At 38.6% G+C, this 19,530-nt stretch overlaps 2 protein-coding genes and 1 pseudogene across 2 annotated transcripts in view; all 3 read right to left on the bottom strand.

Moving 5' to 3' along the window:
- Positions 1–5,554: 5,554 nt before the first annotated feature.
- LOC116268930 (lysophosphatidylcholine acyltransferase 2B-like) lies at positions 5,555–6,169 on the bottom strand. Its single transcript, XM_031650734.1, has one exon. The coding sequence runs from the start codon at positions 6,136–6,138 to the stop codon at positions 5,569–5,571; it is 570 nt and encodes a 189-aa protein (XP_031506594.1). The 5' UTR covers positions 6,139–6,169; the 3' UTR covers positions 5,555–5,568.
- Positions 6,110–8,636, bottom strand: LOC110743036 (annotated as a pseudogene).
- Positions 8,637–9,590: 954 nt separating this feature from the next.
- EPHX4 (epoxide hydrolase 4) overlaps positions 9,591–19,530 on the bottom strand; it is a 36,174-nt gene continuing 26,234 nt past the window's right edge. The window contains exon 7 of the mRNA XM_003892191.4: positions 9,591–10,268. Coding sequence (XP_003892240.1) covers positions 10,037–10,268 — 232 coding nt within the window. The 3' untranslated portion in view covers positions 9,591–10,036. The remainder of the gene's footprint in view (positions 10,269–19,530) is intronic.

Here is a 19,530-nt window from a genome sequence, read left to right as displayed (position 1 = left end):
TTTTTTCTTTTTTTCCTGATGTTTTTGTTTTAATGTAGTCAAATTTTTTCTTTCTTTTTGTTCATTGTTTCTGGACTTTGAGTCATAGGTGGAAAGATTATCCTAACTTCCAGATTGTTAAGGAATTCATACGCTTTTCCCCTAATAATGTGTGATTTCACTTTTTATACGTAGCTATTTAATTCATTTGGAATTTATCTTGTTACATAGTATGAAGGAAAGATCCAATTGTATATTTTATTTTTTTCCAAGTGGCTATCTAGTTATCCCAATACCGTTTACTAAAAGTCAACTTTTCCCCTTCTCATTTTAGATGCCACTTTTATCATATGCTAAATTGTTTTCTCCCTTAGTTCTATTTCTGGACTTTCTATTCTATCACATTGTTCAGGCCATCTATTCTTGTGCCAGTATCACAGTTTTAATTATAGAGGCTTTATATACATTGCTTTAAAAAAATTTTTACTGGCTGGGTGCAGTGGCTCATGCCTGTAATCTCAGCTCTTTGAGAGGCTGAGGTGGGTGGATCACTTGAGTCCAGGAGTTCGAGACCAGCCTGAGCAACACGGCAAAACCGCATCTTTATCAAAAATAAAAAAGATTAGCCCTGGGTTGCGGCGCACACCTGTGGTCCTGGCTACTTAGGAGGGTGAGGCAGGAGGATCACTTGAGCCGGGGAGGTGGAAGTTGCAGTGAGCTGAGATCACACTGCTGCAAACCAGCCTGGGTGACACAGCAAGATCCTGTCTCAAAAAATACAAAATAAAAAATGAATTGCTGAATGTTCCATGCCCAAGGGTGAGGGTGCGGTAATTTTTTTGCCTTAGTATTGGTCAACTGTTAATCTGTTCAATGTCCTCTCAGTGCTAACAGCAACACATAGAACTGATAAAGCTGAGGATTCTGCACAAACCTCACTTATACTGTTTATGGACTCTTCCCTGCATGTGTGTAATGGTTAAAAGTGCAGACTTTAGAATCATGATATTGAATCCAATTTAACTTGTTTATTAGTTGTATGACCTAGCCTACTGGTCTAATAGTCTAAGTCTATTGAGCTTGAGTCTATTGTGCTGATCCGTGAAGCTCTCCAAGCCTCAGTTTCCCTATAATGTGGATAAGGGTATCTCATGTGGTGGTTAGAAAGACTAAATGAGATAATCCATGTAAAATTCTGCTATGATGTGTATTATTAGCTTATGACTTATCATCACAAAATAGTTTTGAAGGTTACTCTTTAGAGTTTTAGCTTTCCCCCTACACTGTCTTCCATTCAAATAGGCAATGTCATTTTGCTGTTAGTGTTTGTTTCCTCCTAGCAGTTAAGTTTTACTAGCTCCAGTGGATGTGGTGGGTTTACAAAGGTGATAGTGATGATGAGCACTGAAGGTCTTCATGGACAGGGAAGTTGTGATTTTGATTTCTTCCTGCCATCATATTTAAGAATAGGCAGCCATTTGGAAAAGCCATTTGAAAAAGAAAAGCGATTACAGAATCAGAATAGCACCATATTACAACCCTCAATGATCTAAGTGATGAGCAGCAATAGCTGCAAAAATCACAAAAAGAAAACCAGGCAATATATGCTTTCTGATGAAAAACACACTACATGTATGATCTTGCCAAATGAATCAAACCTGAATTTGATGAAGCCTCTGGATTCCAATCAGCAGAAAACACAAAGGGCAGAAGCATATGCTGATTTGTACCATAAATATGCAGTTGGCAGAATGCAGACTATGGGAAATTCCACAGATCGAACAGCCCAGGTTCTGCAATAGAAGAAGTATAAGCAAAATAAAGGGAAGGAGGGGAAATCTGTAGATTTTAAAAGGTCTAAAAAATATCTTTCATGGGCTACAATGTAGGGGGGAAAAAACATACAATGTCTAAAATTGGCATGAATAAACTATAGGGTCTAGGAATAGCATCTATTATTAGAGTTTTCTGTTTCTCTGTATGTATATATATACACCCAATTGGTTCTGTGTCTCTGGAGAACTCTGTGTGTGTGTGTGTATGTGTGTGTATACACATATATATACATACATGTGTGTGTGTGTGTGTATGGGGTAGGGGGCAGGACTTAAGGAACTGGCTCACACAATTGTAAAGGCTTGGCAACCCCCAAATCTGCAGGGAGGCCTGCAGGCTGGAGACCCAGGGAAGAATTGCACATGAAGTCTACAGGCAGTTTGCTGGCAGAATTCTACCCTCTTCAGGGTAGGTCAGTCTTCTTCTATTAAGGCCTTAACTGACTGGATGAGGCCCACCTACATTATGAAGGGCAGTCAGCTTTACTCACAGTCTACTGATTTAAATGTTAATCTCATGTAAACAATCTCTTCACAGAAACATCTTGAGTAATCTGTGACCAAATATCCGGGTACCATGGACTAGCCAAGTTGACACACAAAATGAAGCATCACGGTATCAAAATACGCAGATTTAGATGATTAAAAAGTAAAGAAATACAGGAAGTGAAGCTATCCAAGTCAGGAAAGGAGCTTAATTTTGAGAGGAAGAGGGAGTTTGTAATTATGAGAGGGGTATGGAAGAGCTTACAAGGTGGCTGGACAAGTTTCATTTCTCAATGTGAGTGTTGGTTGCAAGAGTATTAACCTTTTTTTTTTTTTGAGACGGAGTCTCCCTCTGTCGCCCAGGCTGGAATGCAGTGGCAGAATCTTGGCTCACTGCAACCTCTGCCTCCCAGGTTCAAGTGATTCTCCTGCCTCAGCCTCCCAGGTAGCTGGGACTACAGGTGCCCGCCATCATGCTCGGCTAATTTTTGTTTAGTAGAGACGGGGTTTCACCATATTGGCCAGGCTGGTCTTGAACTCCTGACCTTGTGATCTGCCCACCTCGGCCTCCCAAAGTGCTGGGATTACAGGCTTAAGCCACCAGGCCCGGCCAAAAGTATTAATCTTAAAACAGATTATATTTAGAATATGAAATATAGATATTTATAACACAAAATAATTATTATTAGCTATAAATTTCCCTGATACGGTTTTCTGTATCTGTATTTATTTTTAAATAAAAAAATTTAAGTGTTAAGTGTTAAAGAGGATTTAAACAAAGCTATGTTAAACCTTCTTTTTTGTTTGTTTGTTTTTTTTTCCCGAGAGAGTCTTGCTTTGTTGCCCAGGCTAGAGTGCAGTGGCGTGATCTCAGCTTGTTGCAACCTGTGCCTCCTTAGCTCAAGCAATCCTCCCACCTCAGCCTCCTGAGTAGCTGGGACTATGGGCATACACCATCATGCCCAGTTAAACATTTGAGGTTAAAATGTAGAGAGTATAATAAAGACCCTGCTTTTTTGTATAGCTCACTATCTAATGAGAAACAACCTTAAAAGAGTTCTACAAATGTTTAGGTAGCACTACCACTGTTTGAATAAAGATATTGCTTGGTAACTACTTTTAAGTGAAAGCTGTTATTTAAATGAACAATTTTCAGTACATTTAAACAAATCATTGTATTGAATTCTATATATATATATATATATATATATATATATGCATTTATTATCATGGGAATATTGCACTGGATGGGGATTATGAAAAATCACTGATCCAAATCCTTTTTTTTTTTTTTTCAGGGCAGAACTGCATGGAAATTATCTCAAAATAATATTTGATTTTTTATCTTTTCTTTTCCTTCCTCATCTCCTTACCTTTCTCCCATTCTTCTTTCTTTCTACTTTCTGAAAGTATAAGGAAACTGACAGAGTTAAAGCTTTAGGCGCCCCACTTCCACAAGCCCCTTCTAGGGTTCTAGTAGCATCCCTAAAAGTGTGTTTACTTGGTTATGTTTTTGTAAAGTTGGCAAACTTTGGTCAAATGTTGCCTCATATCTGGTGCTACTGAGTAGCTACAAGCATTTTTAAGATTCAGTCACAGTGAAACTAAGTAAGGGCTTCAGTGAGTAGGACTGGTGGAGTATGTTTATCAGTTCACATTCACTTCCATGTCTAGATAGGTTGTTGCTCCCTGTCCTGGTATAGGAATGGTTTCCAGGAATACTTTGCTGATTCATCTTGCATGGTGACATGAAGGGGTAGGGCCCAAGGGTCACATCACTATGTGAAGATGTTACATATCGACAGGTATTGGAAATAAATGTGTAAATAAGTAGAGACTTCCATTCTCATTGATGCCTTATTGGAACAAAAGGAATATTCTCAGTAATGCAGAACATGTTAATTATAAACACAATTTTTTTATGTTTTGATTAAAGTCATACAGAATGAAATTTGTCAAAATTCCTATATTTATGACCTATGTTTATGATATTTTTTCAGCTTTCCAGAAATTGTAATCTGTTGTGATTTCTCATTCTAAATAATCACTTTTATATTTTAAAAAGGCAAGCAGGGGACAGGCATACCATATATAAGTATTGGAATATGTTCCCAATACTATATCTTCCTAATATTTATTTTATCTTGAAAAATAAGAAAATTAGGCCAGGCACGGTGGTTCGTGCCTGTAATCCCAGCACTTTGGGAGGCCGAGGAGGGCGGATCACCTGAGGTCGGGAGTTTGAGACCAACCTGACCAACATTGAGAAACCCCGTCTCTACTAAAAATACAAAATTAGCCTGGTGTGGTGGCTCATGCCTGTAATCTCAGGCATATCGGGAGGCTGAGGCAGGAGAATCGCTTGAACCCAGGAGGCAGAGGTTTCAGTGAGCCAAGATTGCACTCCAGCCTGGGCAACAAGAATGAAACTCTGCTTCAAAAAATAATAATAATAAATAAGAAAAATAAGAAAATTGAGGCTACTTTTTGAATGACTAAAGAGGTATTTATATAGCTCTTTCCTTTTTTTGGAGGAAATGCAAATGGTAATTTAATGCTTTTATTTACTGTCAGTGTAGCTCTTTTTTTTTTTTTGAGATGGGATCTCTGTCGCTCAAGCTGATACAGTGGCACAATATCCGCTCACTGCAACATCTGGCTCAAGTGATCCTCCTATCTCAGCCTCCTGAGTAGCTGGGACTACAGGCGCATGCCACCACACTAGGCTAATTTTGTATTTTTTTTAGAGATGGGGTTTTGCCATGTTGCCCGGACTGGTCTCAAACTCCTGGTCTCAAGCGATTCTTCCACCTCAGCCTCCCAAAGTGCTGGGATTATAGGCGTGAGCCACTGTGCTTGCCCCAGTATAGCTCTTAATGTGATATTTCTTCTGCAACAGTGAGGGAGAGGTGATAGGCTTTAATGTTCCTCTGGCCTTATTTTAGCATTAAAGACAATAAAGGCACTAACTAGAACCCTGCTGGGTGAACAAGATTTATGACTAGATCACTTATTCTTCTACATTTAGGTCACATTAAAATAAACACTATCTTAAGAAAGAAGAAAAATAGATGCTATAAAATCTAACTGAAATATTCCTCAAGCATATTTTAAATATCATAATTGCCTATGACACTTAGAGTGAAAACTATTGAGTTTTTCCTCAAAGAGTAATTTTTACTTCAATCATCATTTCTACCAGAAGATACTTTCACTATTTTCAGGACTAACCTGTAACATTTGAATACAGTGATTAAAAATGTACTTTTTAGGGTAATGAATATATATAGGCTGCCTGTAGGTCTAGGTGTGAATTAAATAACTTGGAATATGCTTGATGCTTCAGGGCAAATTTCTTAAATTTCTCATATGAAATGTACACTGATTTCTGTCCAGCTATTTCCTGAAAGAGCCTGGAAACATCAAGATCTGGCACTCCAAAAGCTACCTGAAGTATAGCAGTGAACTCCTGTTCTGTTATTAAGCCATTCGCATCAAAATCAAAACGCTTAAAGGACATTTGCAGACTCTTTACAACGTTGGCAGGATTGCATAGGACAGTCAGACTTATTACATACTCTCTGAAGTCTATGCTGCCAGCATTATTCCTGCCAAAGAGGGCAAAAAGTTGTCTCAAGGGCTCTGAAATTGGGAGTTTTAAATAACTTGAAAATTCTTCAATTCCTATCTTCCCTCTTTTTGAGGCAACTGCAATTGCAGCATATTCATCCAAATGCTGATGAATGTTATCCCTATCTAACTTCAACTTCTGGCTGATTTTTGTAAATTCCACCAAACCAGCTTCTATGGGTAGTTGAAGGTTACCTGCGGAGATCATCAGTCTGCAGTCTTTATAAGTGTGCTCTGTCCCAGGCACCCCAGAGCATTTGCCATGTTGATGCGTATTGTATTGGCAAAAAGGATGGGGTCTTTTTTTATTTCATCATTTCGGATATAAATAGGCATAAACACAACTTCTACCCTGGTGAAGGGTTGACTGAGGATCAATATACATTCCTGGAAGCCTGTAAATCCCTGCCAGGTCCAGACTGCCGTGTCCAGGGTGTTTGGGTACCTGAGCAGCACTGGCTACACAGGAACACCTGGACAGAAGTCCCCTAGTTTAAAAGTGACTAGATGGGAGCGATTGATGCACACACCTTCTGGGAAAATCAGAATCTGTGGCCACTTCTTTCCAAATGTCACTCACTTCAGGATTTCATCCTTAGTATTCTTCCTGGAATTGGGGTCTTCTCGGATCACAAGCACCAGCTGTGTTGACAGTAGGAATTTCTCAGTCAATGGGATCTGCACATTTTGACTTGCAGAGAGCATTGAGGGTAACCCTGTCATCACACAGGGGATTGAGTCAAAGAAAGTGGAGTGTGGTGCTGTAATGAAGATAGGGGCCTTGTCTTGGGTTGCCTTTTTCCCTTTCACTTTAGCTAGGAACCCTGCTAAAAAGAAAGTCAACTGAACCATGAGCTTGAGTACTGGTTTCACCAGTTTTTTTTTTCCAACTCTTGGCAGGGTTGTAGGATTTGAGCAGGATAGCCAAAGGTGGAAAGCATGGCCACTGGCCAGAGGAAGAGTAAGATCATGCAGGACATTCATACCCACGAGGATGATGCAGGTCCAGCACCATGCACCGAAGCATGTCGACTGAGGGTACAAGGATTTGATTATCTCCTGCATGATCCCAGACTCCTTCGCCTCCAACTCAGAGTCTGTGGACTGCAGAGTCATGAAACCGACTTAGTAGACTCAGGCTGTGTGTAGCCTGGATTTGGGGGCAGCCTTTGGCATACACCCCTTCCCCACATCCAATTGCTTTTTCTGTTTGCACATAATTAGAACTCTTAGAGGCAATTGTAGGTTAATAGAAAATGCTGCATTACCTTTAAAATCAGAAAAATCAAAGCTGGTAAATGATGTAACAGGAGAATTCATATCAACAGCACAATCTTTTTTTCTTTTTTTGCAAATATCTTGCTTTTGACATATGCTTAATAAATTATTTTCACATAGCAATTTCTGATGTTAAATTAGGCATATATTATGTACTATTACGGATATATTAATTCGAATAGATGAATATTATTAAAAATTACAACTTTTAATTTAGGTGCCATTACCTGTTTTTATTTACTGTGAGCTGCTTTGGCAGCTAGTAAGTCAAATTCACTTTCTTGCCCTACAAATAGATTTCTAGAGATAGTAATAACTGTTTATCATAAGAGGTTTAACTGATGGCACCCTTGAAGCTTTATATCTGTTACAAGTACTTTTCCATATCCATTGAAAATTAGAGTACATTCATTGTAATAGGCCAGAATTGTCCATGGAACGTTTGATTGATAAAGTTCTTAATATTAGTCCACATGAACTTGTCAGCTTCCTAAACTGACAGAAGTAGCAACAACAACAAATCTTAAAATCACTTTTGTCAGTAACAGGTTTTTATTAAAATAAGTCAGGATTACTTTACTGTCTCAGCACGTCCCATTCTTTCCCTTGTTGCTGCCCTTCCGGAGGGATCAAGAGGGAAGCACCAAGTTGGTATGAACCAGGCTTTTTTCTATACCTTGTGGCATTTGCAACTCTGACAATGTTCTATAGAATATTCCGATGTTTACTAATTGCTAACTTGAATTTTTTCCCTCCCGAAATTAAAAGTCAAATTGTAGGTTCCTGAGAGATGTTTCCATCTATTGAAACACACCAGATTACTGCTAAAACAGGAAGAGTGGCATGGATACCAAAGTCTGCTAAACGGTATCTGACGTAAGTGGGATCATGGGCTTTACCACCAGATGGCTCTAGGTCACATCTTAGCTCCAGCACTTACACTATGGGCATTGGCAAAGTTACACGTTAAATCACATGTTTACTATTTATAAATTGGTGATACCTACCTTGCATGTTGTTATGAAGCTGTTATATAGAAAATTGAACTTTTGTTATAAATACAAGTTGCTATGATAAAATAATGAGAATTCTTAGGGACTTTCTCCTGTGTTCTGTCATGATCAGAACTATGCTTAATGCAGGAAGCAATCCTTTCACCAATTTAGAGCTTATCTGTTACGTGATGGGATTTGGCAGTGTTACTGGTTGCCTCCCATGTTAAAGGAGAACAACCCAAGAGAATGAGTAGTAGTCCCTTGAGTTGGTATTGTTCTCTATTCTGTAACTCTTTTCCAACTCTTACTTATAATGTTCATTTCTACTTTTGAACCCTTGTTTAATTTAACTGCATTCTATGTATGCCTCTCTTTTTTTTTTTTGGACAGACGTTTGCTCTTGCCCAGGCTGGAATGCAGTGGCACGATCTTAGCTCACTGCGACCTCCGCCTCCTAAGTTCAAGCAATTCTCCTGCCTCAGCCTCCCGAGCAGCTGGGATTACAGGCATTTGCCACCATCCCTGTCTCATTTTTGTATTTTTGGTAGAGACGAGGTTTCACCATGTTGGCCAGGCTGGTCTCAAACTCCTGACCTCAGGTGATCCACCCACCTCAGCCTCCCAAAGTGTTGGAATTACAAGCGTGAGCCACTGCACCTGGCCCTTAAGGCTTCTTATGGGAAAGTTCTATGTTACCACCTTATCTTTCTTTTATATTTCCCCCCCACCCCCAGTCCCTAGCAGTGTGCCACATATATTATTTATTCATTAAGCAAATATTTGAGTGCCTACAATATGCCAGGCCCTTAGTCTAGAGTTGGGTATCAGTTAACAAAACAACAAAAAAACCCCTGCCCTGTGGAGCTTAGATTCTAGTGCACACAAGGCATGTAGTATTCAATTCTTCTTGCATTGAATGGAGTAAAAGCATCCTTTCCTTCCTTTTCCCTCTCCCTTTCCCTTTCTGTTTCAACAGGGTCTCACTCCATTGCCCAGGCTGGAGTGCAATGGCCCAATCATGGTTCACTGCAACCTCGAGCTCCCGGACACAAGCTATCTTCTTACCTCAGCCTCATGAGTAGCCGGGACTTCAGGTGTGCACCTCTACGCCTGCCTACTTTTATTTTTTATTTATTTTTGGTAGAGTCAAGGTTTCACCATGTTGACCAGGCTGGTCTCAAACTCCTGGCCTCAAGCGATTCTCCCGCCTTGGTTTCCCAGAGTGCTGAGATTACAGGCATGAGCCACCACACCCAGTCAAGATGTCAGCTTTAAAAAATGGTTTAATGTTCCCAGTATAAATAGTATATGGCCCATTTTAAAAATGCATATTCATTTAGTTATATTTGCCTTCAAACTAATAGATATACTATAAATCCAAAAAAGATTTGATAATATAACTTTTTAATGGTTAAAAGTAGTAAAAAGAACTTTTGAACAATAGAATGAAAATTTATATCATTGCAGGTTTGCCTTACAATATAGCACAGCTAATCTTTAATATACATTTGTAAAAGGCACCATATGTTAACAGAGTGAAAAAAAGCAAGAAACCAAAACGGAGCCACTTACTCCAAACTTCCTTTTTGTACAAGTGTATATATTTTAAGGCAGATGCTTGTCTGTGCAAAATACACCAGAAGAAAATCAACATTGTATTACATGTTCACACGATCTCAGATTTTTTTCAATACCATTTTGTCAGGATATTTATTTATGATAAAGCACATTAAAACAGTTTTTTTCCTAATAAAACATAAAGAAGTTGATGAACAATTTTTAAAAATTACTTAGAGATTTCATTACAGACCCTTCATAGAAGATAAAGAAAAGTCAATCTTTTTTTCTTGTTTCTTCTTTTAGAAATGTCCATATCAATTTGTTCACTATGTCAGGTTGGTCTTGCTGAAGCCAATGACTGGCTTCTGACAAAATAGTTAGCCTGAAATAGTTTTTAACATAAATCTTTGTGACTTCAGCCATCTCAACCTCCATGAATGCGTCATTCTCTCCCCACAGTAGTAGTGTTGGAGTGGTCACCATGTGATGTTTGAGAGGCAGGCAGCTATAAAAACAAAATACATGGGCTTGAGATTCACTGTCAAAGTTAAAATGACATTTTCCTACACTGCCCCATTAGGCCATTCATTCTCGAAGGGGGCAATCTTGCTTCTAGAAGGGTGAAAATTGTGTTCTTGGGAGGGTGAAAAAAAAGCTTACCCTTTGCATATATAAAGCAAGGATATACATACAGTACATAAGCAGATATTAAAATTTCACAGGGTGGGGGTGATTAGGGAAAAAAATGTCTAAAAAGGTTCATTAGGAAAGTGATAATGAAAAAGTGATTGAGAAACAATGCATTAAGTAATCAACATTTACTATAAAATATTTAAAAGGCTATTTAAGAAAAGGTCCAATAAAATTTAAATTGGATGAGGCTAGTAAAATGTATGATAAAAGCTATAAGTTAAATAGGAAATTCATCACTATGAGGAGTAATTTGTTTTAAAAGGATACCAGAATTTCTGAATGGTGTAATGAAAGAGAGATTTAAACTATTTATATGTTACTGTTTAGCTTTATTTTTAAATTGTTCTTAGATAATCTGATGCATTTTATGTAAAAATTGGAACTGAAAACTCAAAAAATATATTCGGACTGAGCTTTAATATTACATGATACTATATTTTGCAAGAAGATTATTTTTTAAAACTAAGTTTTTGTTGTGTATATGTATGTTTTTAAAATTAATTTGAGATGGGCTCTTGCTATGTTGACCAGGCTGGTCTCAAACTCCTGGCTTCAAGTGCTCCTCCCATCTTGGCCTCCCAAAGTGCTGGGATTACAGGCATGAGCCAGCACACCTGGCCTATATTTTCTTAAGTACAGAAAAGTATAAAGAACAAAAATAAAATCATTTATAATTCCATTATCAAAAGGGTAATATTTTGGCATTTCCTATGCATATTCTTGAAACCATACTATAAATATAATGCAATATAGACAATTTATACACAGTATACGTATGCAAATTTCACATTAAATGATATCAAGAATTTTCTAATTCCATAACATTTTTCAAAAATAATTGTAAAAGATACTAGTTTATGGCATAACTCATAAATGACTTGACTATTCCCCTATAATTGAATATTTAGGTTTTGTGGTATTTCTCCTTGTTTTAAATTATGCTATAATAAGCATTTTATACCCAGATTTTTCTTGGCATTTCTGATAATCCCTTTGGACTACAGCCTAGAAGTAAAATTCCTGAGCTAAAGGGAACAAATGTTTTTGAAGCTTTTGACATCTTCTGTTACTGTTTTTCAGAAAAGTTGACGGTATTAATTATACTCCTATTGATTAAGAATGAAAATGAACATCTAACTGTTTATCACTGAGTCACATTTTTACTAGTAAATAAAAAAGCCTGATTTGTGGCAATTCAGAGTTGACAGCAGGATATTATACATGCCCACCATGGACTTAACTTCTGACACCACACAAGTGGCCAACATTTGGTTGTAATGCTCCTAAAAATTAAGTTCTTTGTAAATGGGTAAATTGATAGAAAAATGTCTTCTAGGCCGGGCGCGGTGGCTCAAGCCTGTAATCCCAGCACTTTGGGAGGCCGAGGCGGGTGGATCACGAGGTCAGGAGATCGAGACCATCCTGGCTAACACGGTGAAACCCCGTCTCTACTAAAAAACACAAAAAACTAGCCGGGAGAGGTGGCGGGCGCCTATAGTCCCAGCTGCTTGGGAGGCTGAGGCAGGAGAATGGCTTAAACCCAGGAGGCGAAGGTTTCAGTGAGCCAAGGTCGCGCCATTGCACTCCAGCCTGGGAGAAAAGAGCGAAATTCCATTTCAAAAAAAGAAAAAAGATAAACCTAAGCACTTAAAATTTTAGGAGTTTGATTCAAGAATCAGGCAGTGCCAGACGGCGGGTGGTTTGGAGCCCAAGGGGAAAGCTTGTATAAGGTGCACACCGAAGCAAGGCAAAGAAAGCATTTGAGGCCGGGCGCGGTGGCTCAAGCCTGTAATCCCAGCACTTTGGGAGGCCGAAACGGGCAGATTACGAGGTAAGGAGATCGAGACCATCCTGGCTAACACGGTGAAACCCCGTCTCTACTAAAAATACAAAAAAATAGCCGGGCGAGGTGGCGGCGCCTGTGGTCCCAGCTACTCGGAGGCTGAGGCGGGAGAATGGCGGGAACCCAGGAGGCGGAGCTTGCAGTGAGCCGAGATCGCGCCACTGCACTCCAGCCTGGGCGACACAGCGAGACTCCGTCTCAAAAAAAAAAAAAGAAAAAAGAAAAAAAGAAAAATGTATTCTATACTTACTAACTCATGGGTTAGAATTCAAACTTTAGAGCCGGGCACGGTGGCTCACACACCCCAGCACTTAGGGAGGCCAAGGTGGGCAGATCACCTGAGGTCAGGAGTTCAAGACCAGCCTGGCCAACATGGCAAAACCCCGTCTCTATTAAAAATACAAAAATTAGCTGGGTGTGGTGGCTTACACCTGTAATCCCAGCTACTCGGGAGGCTGAGGCAGGAGAATTGCTTGAACCCAGGAGGCAGAGGTTGCTGTGAGCTGAGATCGCACTATTGCACTCCAGTCTGGGGAACAGAGCAAACTCCATCTTAAAAAAAAAAAAAAAGAACGCAAACTTTAAAGCCACTTACATTCTACAGCACAATAATATTCAAAACCAAACCATTTTCTAACAGTTATCTGCATGGTTTATAGCAATATCGGTGCACAGAACAATTGAATTAGTAAAGTAAGCGAAGTTTTTTGTTTGTTTTTTTTTTTTTTTTTTTTTGAGACTGGCTCTGTCGCCCAGGCTGGAGAGCAGTGGCCAGATCTCAGCTCACTGCAAGCTCCGCCTCCCGGGTTTACGCCATTCTCCTGCCTCAGCCTCCCGTGTAAGCGGAGTTTTAAAGGACTATTAGTCAAAGAGCAAAGAGAAATATAAACTCTCCACCAAATTGAAATAGAGATAAAAGAGGAGTTTCCAGAAAACAGAAGAAAAGCATATTCTCTGGTCCTGAGGTTTCAAATTACTAAATTTCACATTAAATATGTTACATATGAAATAAAGTAATCAGTAATTAAGATGATATTTTGGTTTTTATCTGCTGACTCATGATTTCTCAACTGGTTCAAACACTGTGCAGCAAAAAGAGGTGCTATTTGTCAGATTCCCCCTACCCAACAGTAGTACATGCATTTGTACAAATATATAAAGCTGTTTTGGATGCATTTAATATATAAATGGTATCATATTCCATATATCCTTCTACAACTTGTTTTTGTGCCTTAATATATTTTTAAGATTGATTCATTGATGATGATGAGGTAGGAGGTGGGACTCGACTCTGGACCAGATTGAAGACTGGCTGAAACTGGTAAGAGGCACCAAAAGTACTTCTCTATATGACATGCCCACCAGTGCCATGACACTTTACCATTGCTGTGGCAACACCCAGAAGTTACCACCCCTTTTCTAGAAATTTAGAAGTTAGAAAATTAGAAATTACATGTCCCTTAACTTGCATGTAATTAAAAGTGGGTATAAAGATGAATGCAGAACTGCCCCTGAGCTGCTACTGTGGGCACACTACCTATAGGTTAGATTTTCTCTGTAAGGAGCAGTACCTCTGCTGTTGCTGTACACTGCTGTTTCAATAAAAGTTGCTGTCTAACGTCACCAGCTTGCCCTTGAATCTTCCTGGGCAAAGCGAAGAACCCTTCCAGGCAAAGCTCCAATTTTGGGGTTTGCCTGCCCTGCATCAATGATACATGAAGTTCTACTTCACTCATTTTCATTCCTATATAGAATTCCATCATATGATTATACTGCAATTGATCCATTCTTCTGTTAAAAGACATTTTAAAATGTCCATTTTGATAATTCAAATAATAACCAAATTCATTCTTGTACACATCCACTTATGCACATGTACAACAGTTTCCTTACAGTACATCCCCAGAAATAGAACTGCTTTTCAGAGTATATACATCCTCAACCTTACTTGATATTGTCAAATTGTTTTTCAAACTGATTGTATGTTCCACAAGCAGCATGTAAAAATTCTCTTTGCTCTACTTCATTGCCAACATGTTCTCAATTGGTTAATTTTTTTCCAATCAAATAAGTGTGAAACATTTTCACTTACCTGATGTACCAGATACTGCTCCACAAAACTTCTTCCCTTCCACTATAGTGTTTTAAAAAATCCAATTTTTAGCAGGACAATTGGTCATCCAGAATTCCTAAACTTCCTATTGCTAGGTGAGGATGTAATGTGTGCCCAGCATGCCCTCTCTGACCCTTCCCACTTCCCACTGACAAATGCAGATGTGGTGGTAAGCCACCATGGACCACACAGACAAGGGCAACACCCTATGTATGACAGAACAACAAAACAGAAAGCACCAAGGCTTCTGACCAAAGAAAAACATAACTGTGATTATTTCACAGAGCAAAACTGCACCAGCCTAGACTTTTACTTGTGAGAGAAAGAAATTCCATCTTGTTTTTGCCAGTTATTTCATCTCTCTCTTACAAGCAGTAACACCTATGTTGTATACCTGGCTACCATTAGGGTTCAGCATCTTTCATATGTTTATTGGCTGTTAGATTCCTTTTCTGTGAATTGCTTTCTCATATCCTTTATCCATTTTTTGATTGAGCTACTTTTTTTCGTATTGATTTGGAGGTATTCCTTATTATACTCTAGATATTAATTCAAAATTAATTGTGTATTGCAAATAACTTCTACCCACCTAAGGTTGCTCATCATTTTATATCTTTTGACATATAGATATTTTTAAATATTAATGTAGTCAAATGTATCAGTCTTCACAATTTGAGAGCTAGTTGTGCTTTATTTAAGAAATCCTTCCCACATGAGGTCATGAAAGTTTTATTTTCTAGACATTTTAAAGTTTTATTATTGCAGATGGGTTTTTATTTCCCTAAAGTTTATTTTTATTTTATTTTATTCTACTATTTTAGATTCAGGGGGTACACGTGTGGTTTGCTACATGGGTATATTGTATGATGCTTTGGGTTTCCATTGATCCTGTCATCCAAATAATGAACATAGTTCCCAACAGGAAGTTTTCCAACCCTTGCTGCCCTCCCTCCCTCCACCATTTTGGAGTCCCATTGTCTATTGTGCCCATCTTTATGTCCATGAATACCCAATGCCTGAAGCTTATTTTTTGTTTGGTAAAATAAAATACAGGGACCTAATTTAGTTTTATTCTATATGCATATCCAATTAGTCCAACAAAATTTATTGAATCTTCACCACTGGTTTAAAATGCTATCTCTGTCATATCCAGTTCCCCCATATGTGGTTCTGTTTTGGGGCTTTCTTGTCTGTTTCGTCAATTTGTTCATCCCAGAGTGAACACCATATTTTATTTATTTTATAGCTTTATTGTAAGTCTTGATATCTAATAGAGCTATTCACCCACCTATTTTTCTTCTTCTTCTTCTTTTTTTTTTTTTTTTGAGACAGTGTCTCACTTGGTCACCTAGGCTAGAGTGCAGTGGCATCATCTCGGCTCACTGCAACCTCAAGTGATTCTCATGCCTCAGCCATCCAAGTAGTTGGGATTACAGGTATGCACCACAAAGTCCAGCTAATTTTTTGTATTTTTAGTAGAGATGGGGTTTTGCCATGTTGGCCAGGCTGGTCTTGAACTCCTGGCCTCATGTGATCCACCCACCTTGGCCTCCCAAAGTGCTGGGATTACAGGCGTGAGCCACCACCTCTGGTTAACTATTCTTTTCTTTAAAATGATCTTGGTCATTCTTGGTCCTATGCTCTCCCATATAAATATTAAAATTAGCTTGTCAAGTTTCATTTAAAAATTTTCTTATGGTTTTCACTGAAGTTGCATTAAGTTCATAGAATAATTTGGGGAGAGTCCAGTAACTATTTTTTATTTTTAATTATTAATTTAAAAACTATTTTTTTTTTTGAGACAGGGTCTTGCTCTCTCACCCAGGCTAGAGTGCACTAGCAGCATCATAGCTCACTGCAGCCTTGAATTCCTGGGCTCAAGTGATCCTTCCACCTGAACCTCCTGAGTAGCCAGGACTGCAGAGGCATGCCACAACACCTGGCTAATTAAAAAAAAAAAAAAAAAAATTTTTTTTGTAGATACATGGTCTCACTGTGTTGCAGGCTGGTCTCTAACTCCTGGCTTCAAGCAATCCTCCCACTTCAGCCTCCCAAAGTGCTGGGATTACAGGCACGAGTCACTGTACCTGGCCCCAAGAACTTTATGATACTGTAGTTTCCCACTCATGAACATGACAAACCAGAGCTGGTTTTCAGTAGTTTATACCAGCAAGTCTGTATCAATTGTGAAATTATTACAATACTTCTCGGCAGGGCAGGGTGGCTCATACCTGTTATCCCAACATTTTGAGATGGCGTCCTTTGAGGCCAGGAGTTCGAGGCTGGAGTGAACTGTGATCATACCACTGCACTCCAGTCTGGGCAACAACAAAGGGAGACCCTGTCTCAAAAAAAACAAAAAACAAAAAACTTCTCTACTGGTTGGTAAATAGTCACTGTTCTAAGCCCACATTATTTAATGTCTTAGAATAAATTTTGATAATGCATAAAGGTCATCTTTTGTTAAAGTCATTCCTATATGCCTTAGAATTTTTTGTTGCATTTGCAGGTGCATCTGTTTAAGAAATATGTGTTTTATAATGGTTGTTGGTTTGTGAGACTATAATTTTGTATCTTGAACTTTTATGTATCAACTCTGCTGAGCTGTTTTAATTTTGATAATTTTCCTGTAGATTCTCCTGATTTTTCTAGATATATAAACACATTGTCTATGAATTATTATTTCTTCCTTCCCCGATTCTCCTGGTTTTTCTAGATATATAAACACATTATCTATGAATTATTATTTCTTCCTTCCCTGATTCTCACTTTTTTTCCCTTATCTTACATGCTGGCTAAGACGTAATACAGTGGTGAAGAGAAACAGTTATAGTAGTCAAGTTTATTTATGTATTAATTTTTTTTGAGACAGGGTCTCACTCTGTCGCTGAGGCTGGAGTGCAATGACGGATCTGGGCTCACTGCAACCTCCGCCTCCTGGGTTCAAGCGATTCTCGTGCCTCAACCTCCAGAATAGCTGGGACTACAGGCACCCACCACCACACCCAGGTAATTTTTTGTATTTTTAGTAGAGACTGGGTTTCGCTATGTTGGCCAGGCTGGTCTTGAACTCCTGACCTCATGCGATCCACCCACCTTGGCCTACCAAAGTGCTGGGGTTCCAGGCGTGAGCCACTGCACCTGGCCCCTCAAGTTTATCTTTATTCATTATTTTTTAAAGAAATGCTTTTAGTGTTTCATCACAATATGATGTTTACTATAGGTTTTTGGTAGACAAAGTTCCCTTCTTCATTGTTGTGGTAGTGGAACCGTAATATGATTAACAGAAAGGCACCAGCTGACACAGAGAATATCAAGTTTAATGACAAAGGAAAAAGAAACTTACAAAGATGATTTCATAAAGCAGGAGATAATATATTACTCTCTCAGATACCAGTAAAACTTTCCAGGCCCTCCAAAGTTTCCCATGGAAATACAACTGTGAAGAGCACTACAAATGTATTACTTACTTTCTAATACAAAGCAAGTATTTTACCATTTTAATAGAGGTTTTGTATATCCTTGGCCCCAACTCCTGAAGAATCTTCTATGCCTGCCAGCTCTCCAGGTGCAAACAATCAGTGGAAAACACCCTCAATGTTTTATTATTATTATTTTTTTCTGGAACAATTGAGTAAAGCAAAGGTCTGTTTCCCAGAAATATCCCTTCAGCAGATGCAGGCTTATCCCACCTATCTGAGGTCCACTCCTTTCTCCTCTATTTCTAGATTACTAAGAATTGTTGCATGAATGTGCATTAAATTTTATTAAACGCTTTTTCTTAATTGATTTAGCTGGTCATAGTTTCCCTTTTAATCTATTAATGTCGTAATTAAATTAATGGATTTTTTTTTTTTTTTTTTTTTTTAAGACGGAGTTTCGCTCTTGTTCTCCAGGTTGGAGTGCATTGGCACGATCTTGGCTCACTGCAACCTCCGCCTCCCAGCTTCAAGTGATTCTTCTGCCTCAGTCTCTGGAGCAGCTGGGATTACAGGCATGCACCACCACGCCCAGCCAATTTTGTATTTTTAGTAGAGATAGGGTTTCTCCATGTTGGTCAGACTGGTATCAAACTCTCGACGTCAGGTGATCCGCCTGACTCAGCCTTCCAAAATGCTAGGATTACAGGCATGAGCCACTGCGCCCAGCCTAATTAATGAATTTTTAATGCTAACTTGTCCTTGGTTTAATTTTTTAATGCATACTGAATTCAGTTTGATATTTTATTTTGAATGTGTGGATCTATGTTTATAACCTAAATTGACCTATAATTTGCCTGTCTTATTCAATCCTTGTTTTGGTATGAAAGTTATATTAGCCTCATAAGATGAGCTAAAATATATCTTCCTTTTATAATATCTGAAAGAGTATTTAACAGTGGGATTTTCTGTCATAAAACTTACCTGTAGGCTGGGTGTGGTGGCTCACACCCGTAATCCCAACACTTTGGGAGGCTGAGGTGGGTGGATCACCTGAGGTCAGGAGTTCGAGATCAGCCTGGCCAACATGGTGAAACCCCGTCTCTATTAAAAATATAAAAATTAGCTGGACACAGTGGCACAAGACTGTAATCTAAGTTACTCCGGAGGCTGAGGCAGGAGAATCACTTGAACCTGGGAGGCGGAAGTTACAGTGAGCCGAGATTGTGACACTTTACTCCAGCCTGGATGACAGAGCAAGACTCCATCTCAAAAAAAAACGAACTTACCGGTAAAACCATCTAGGCTTCTATGTATAGCTGTGTATTTGTATGTCTATGTGTGTTACTATAGATATGCTTTAAATTCATATTGGTTAGCTATAAGTCTTTTCATGTTTTTGAATTCTTCATGAGTAGTTTTGGATAAGTTATGTTTTTCTTAAAAATTGCCCGTTTTGTCAAAGTTCTAAAATTTGTTAACTTAAACATTTATACCTTAATATCTGTAATATTTGTATTGATAGTTATGTTTATTTACTGCTTTCTGGTTCCTAACTTTGTTTATTTGTGCCTTCTGTTTTTTCTTAACCATTCTTGCCAATAGCTTATCTATCTTAGTAGTCTTCAAATAATCGGCTTTTGGTTTTGCCACTTCTCTGTATTGTGTCTTTGTTTTCTATTGTATTAATTTTTGCTTT

This window comes from Papio anubis, chromosome 1, assembly GCF_008728515.1.
Source record: "Papio anubis isolate 15944 chromosome 1, Panubis1.0, whole genome shotgun sequence".
Classification (NCBI taxonomy): Eukaryota; Metazoa; Chordata; class Mammalia; order Primates; family Cercopithecidae; genus Papio; species Papio anubis.
The sequence above is the reverse complement of the archived record's forward strand: the minus strand, read 5'-3'. Positions and strand labels throughout refer to the sequence as shown.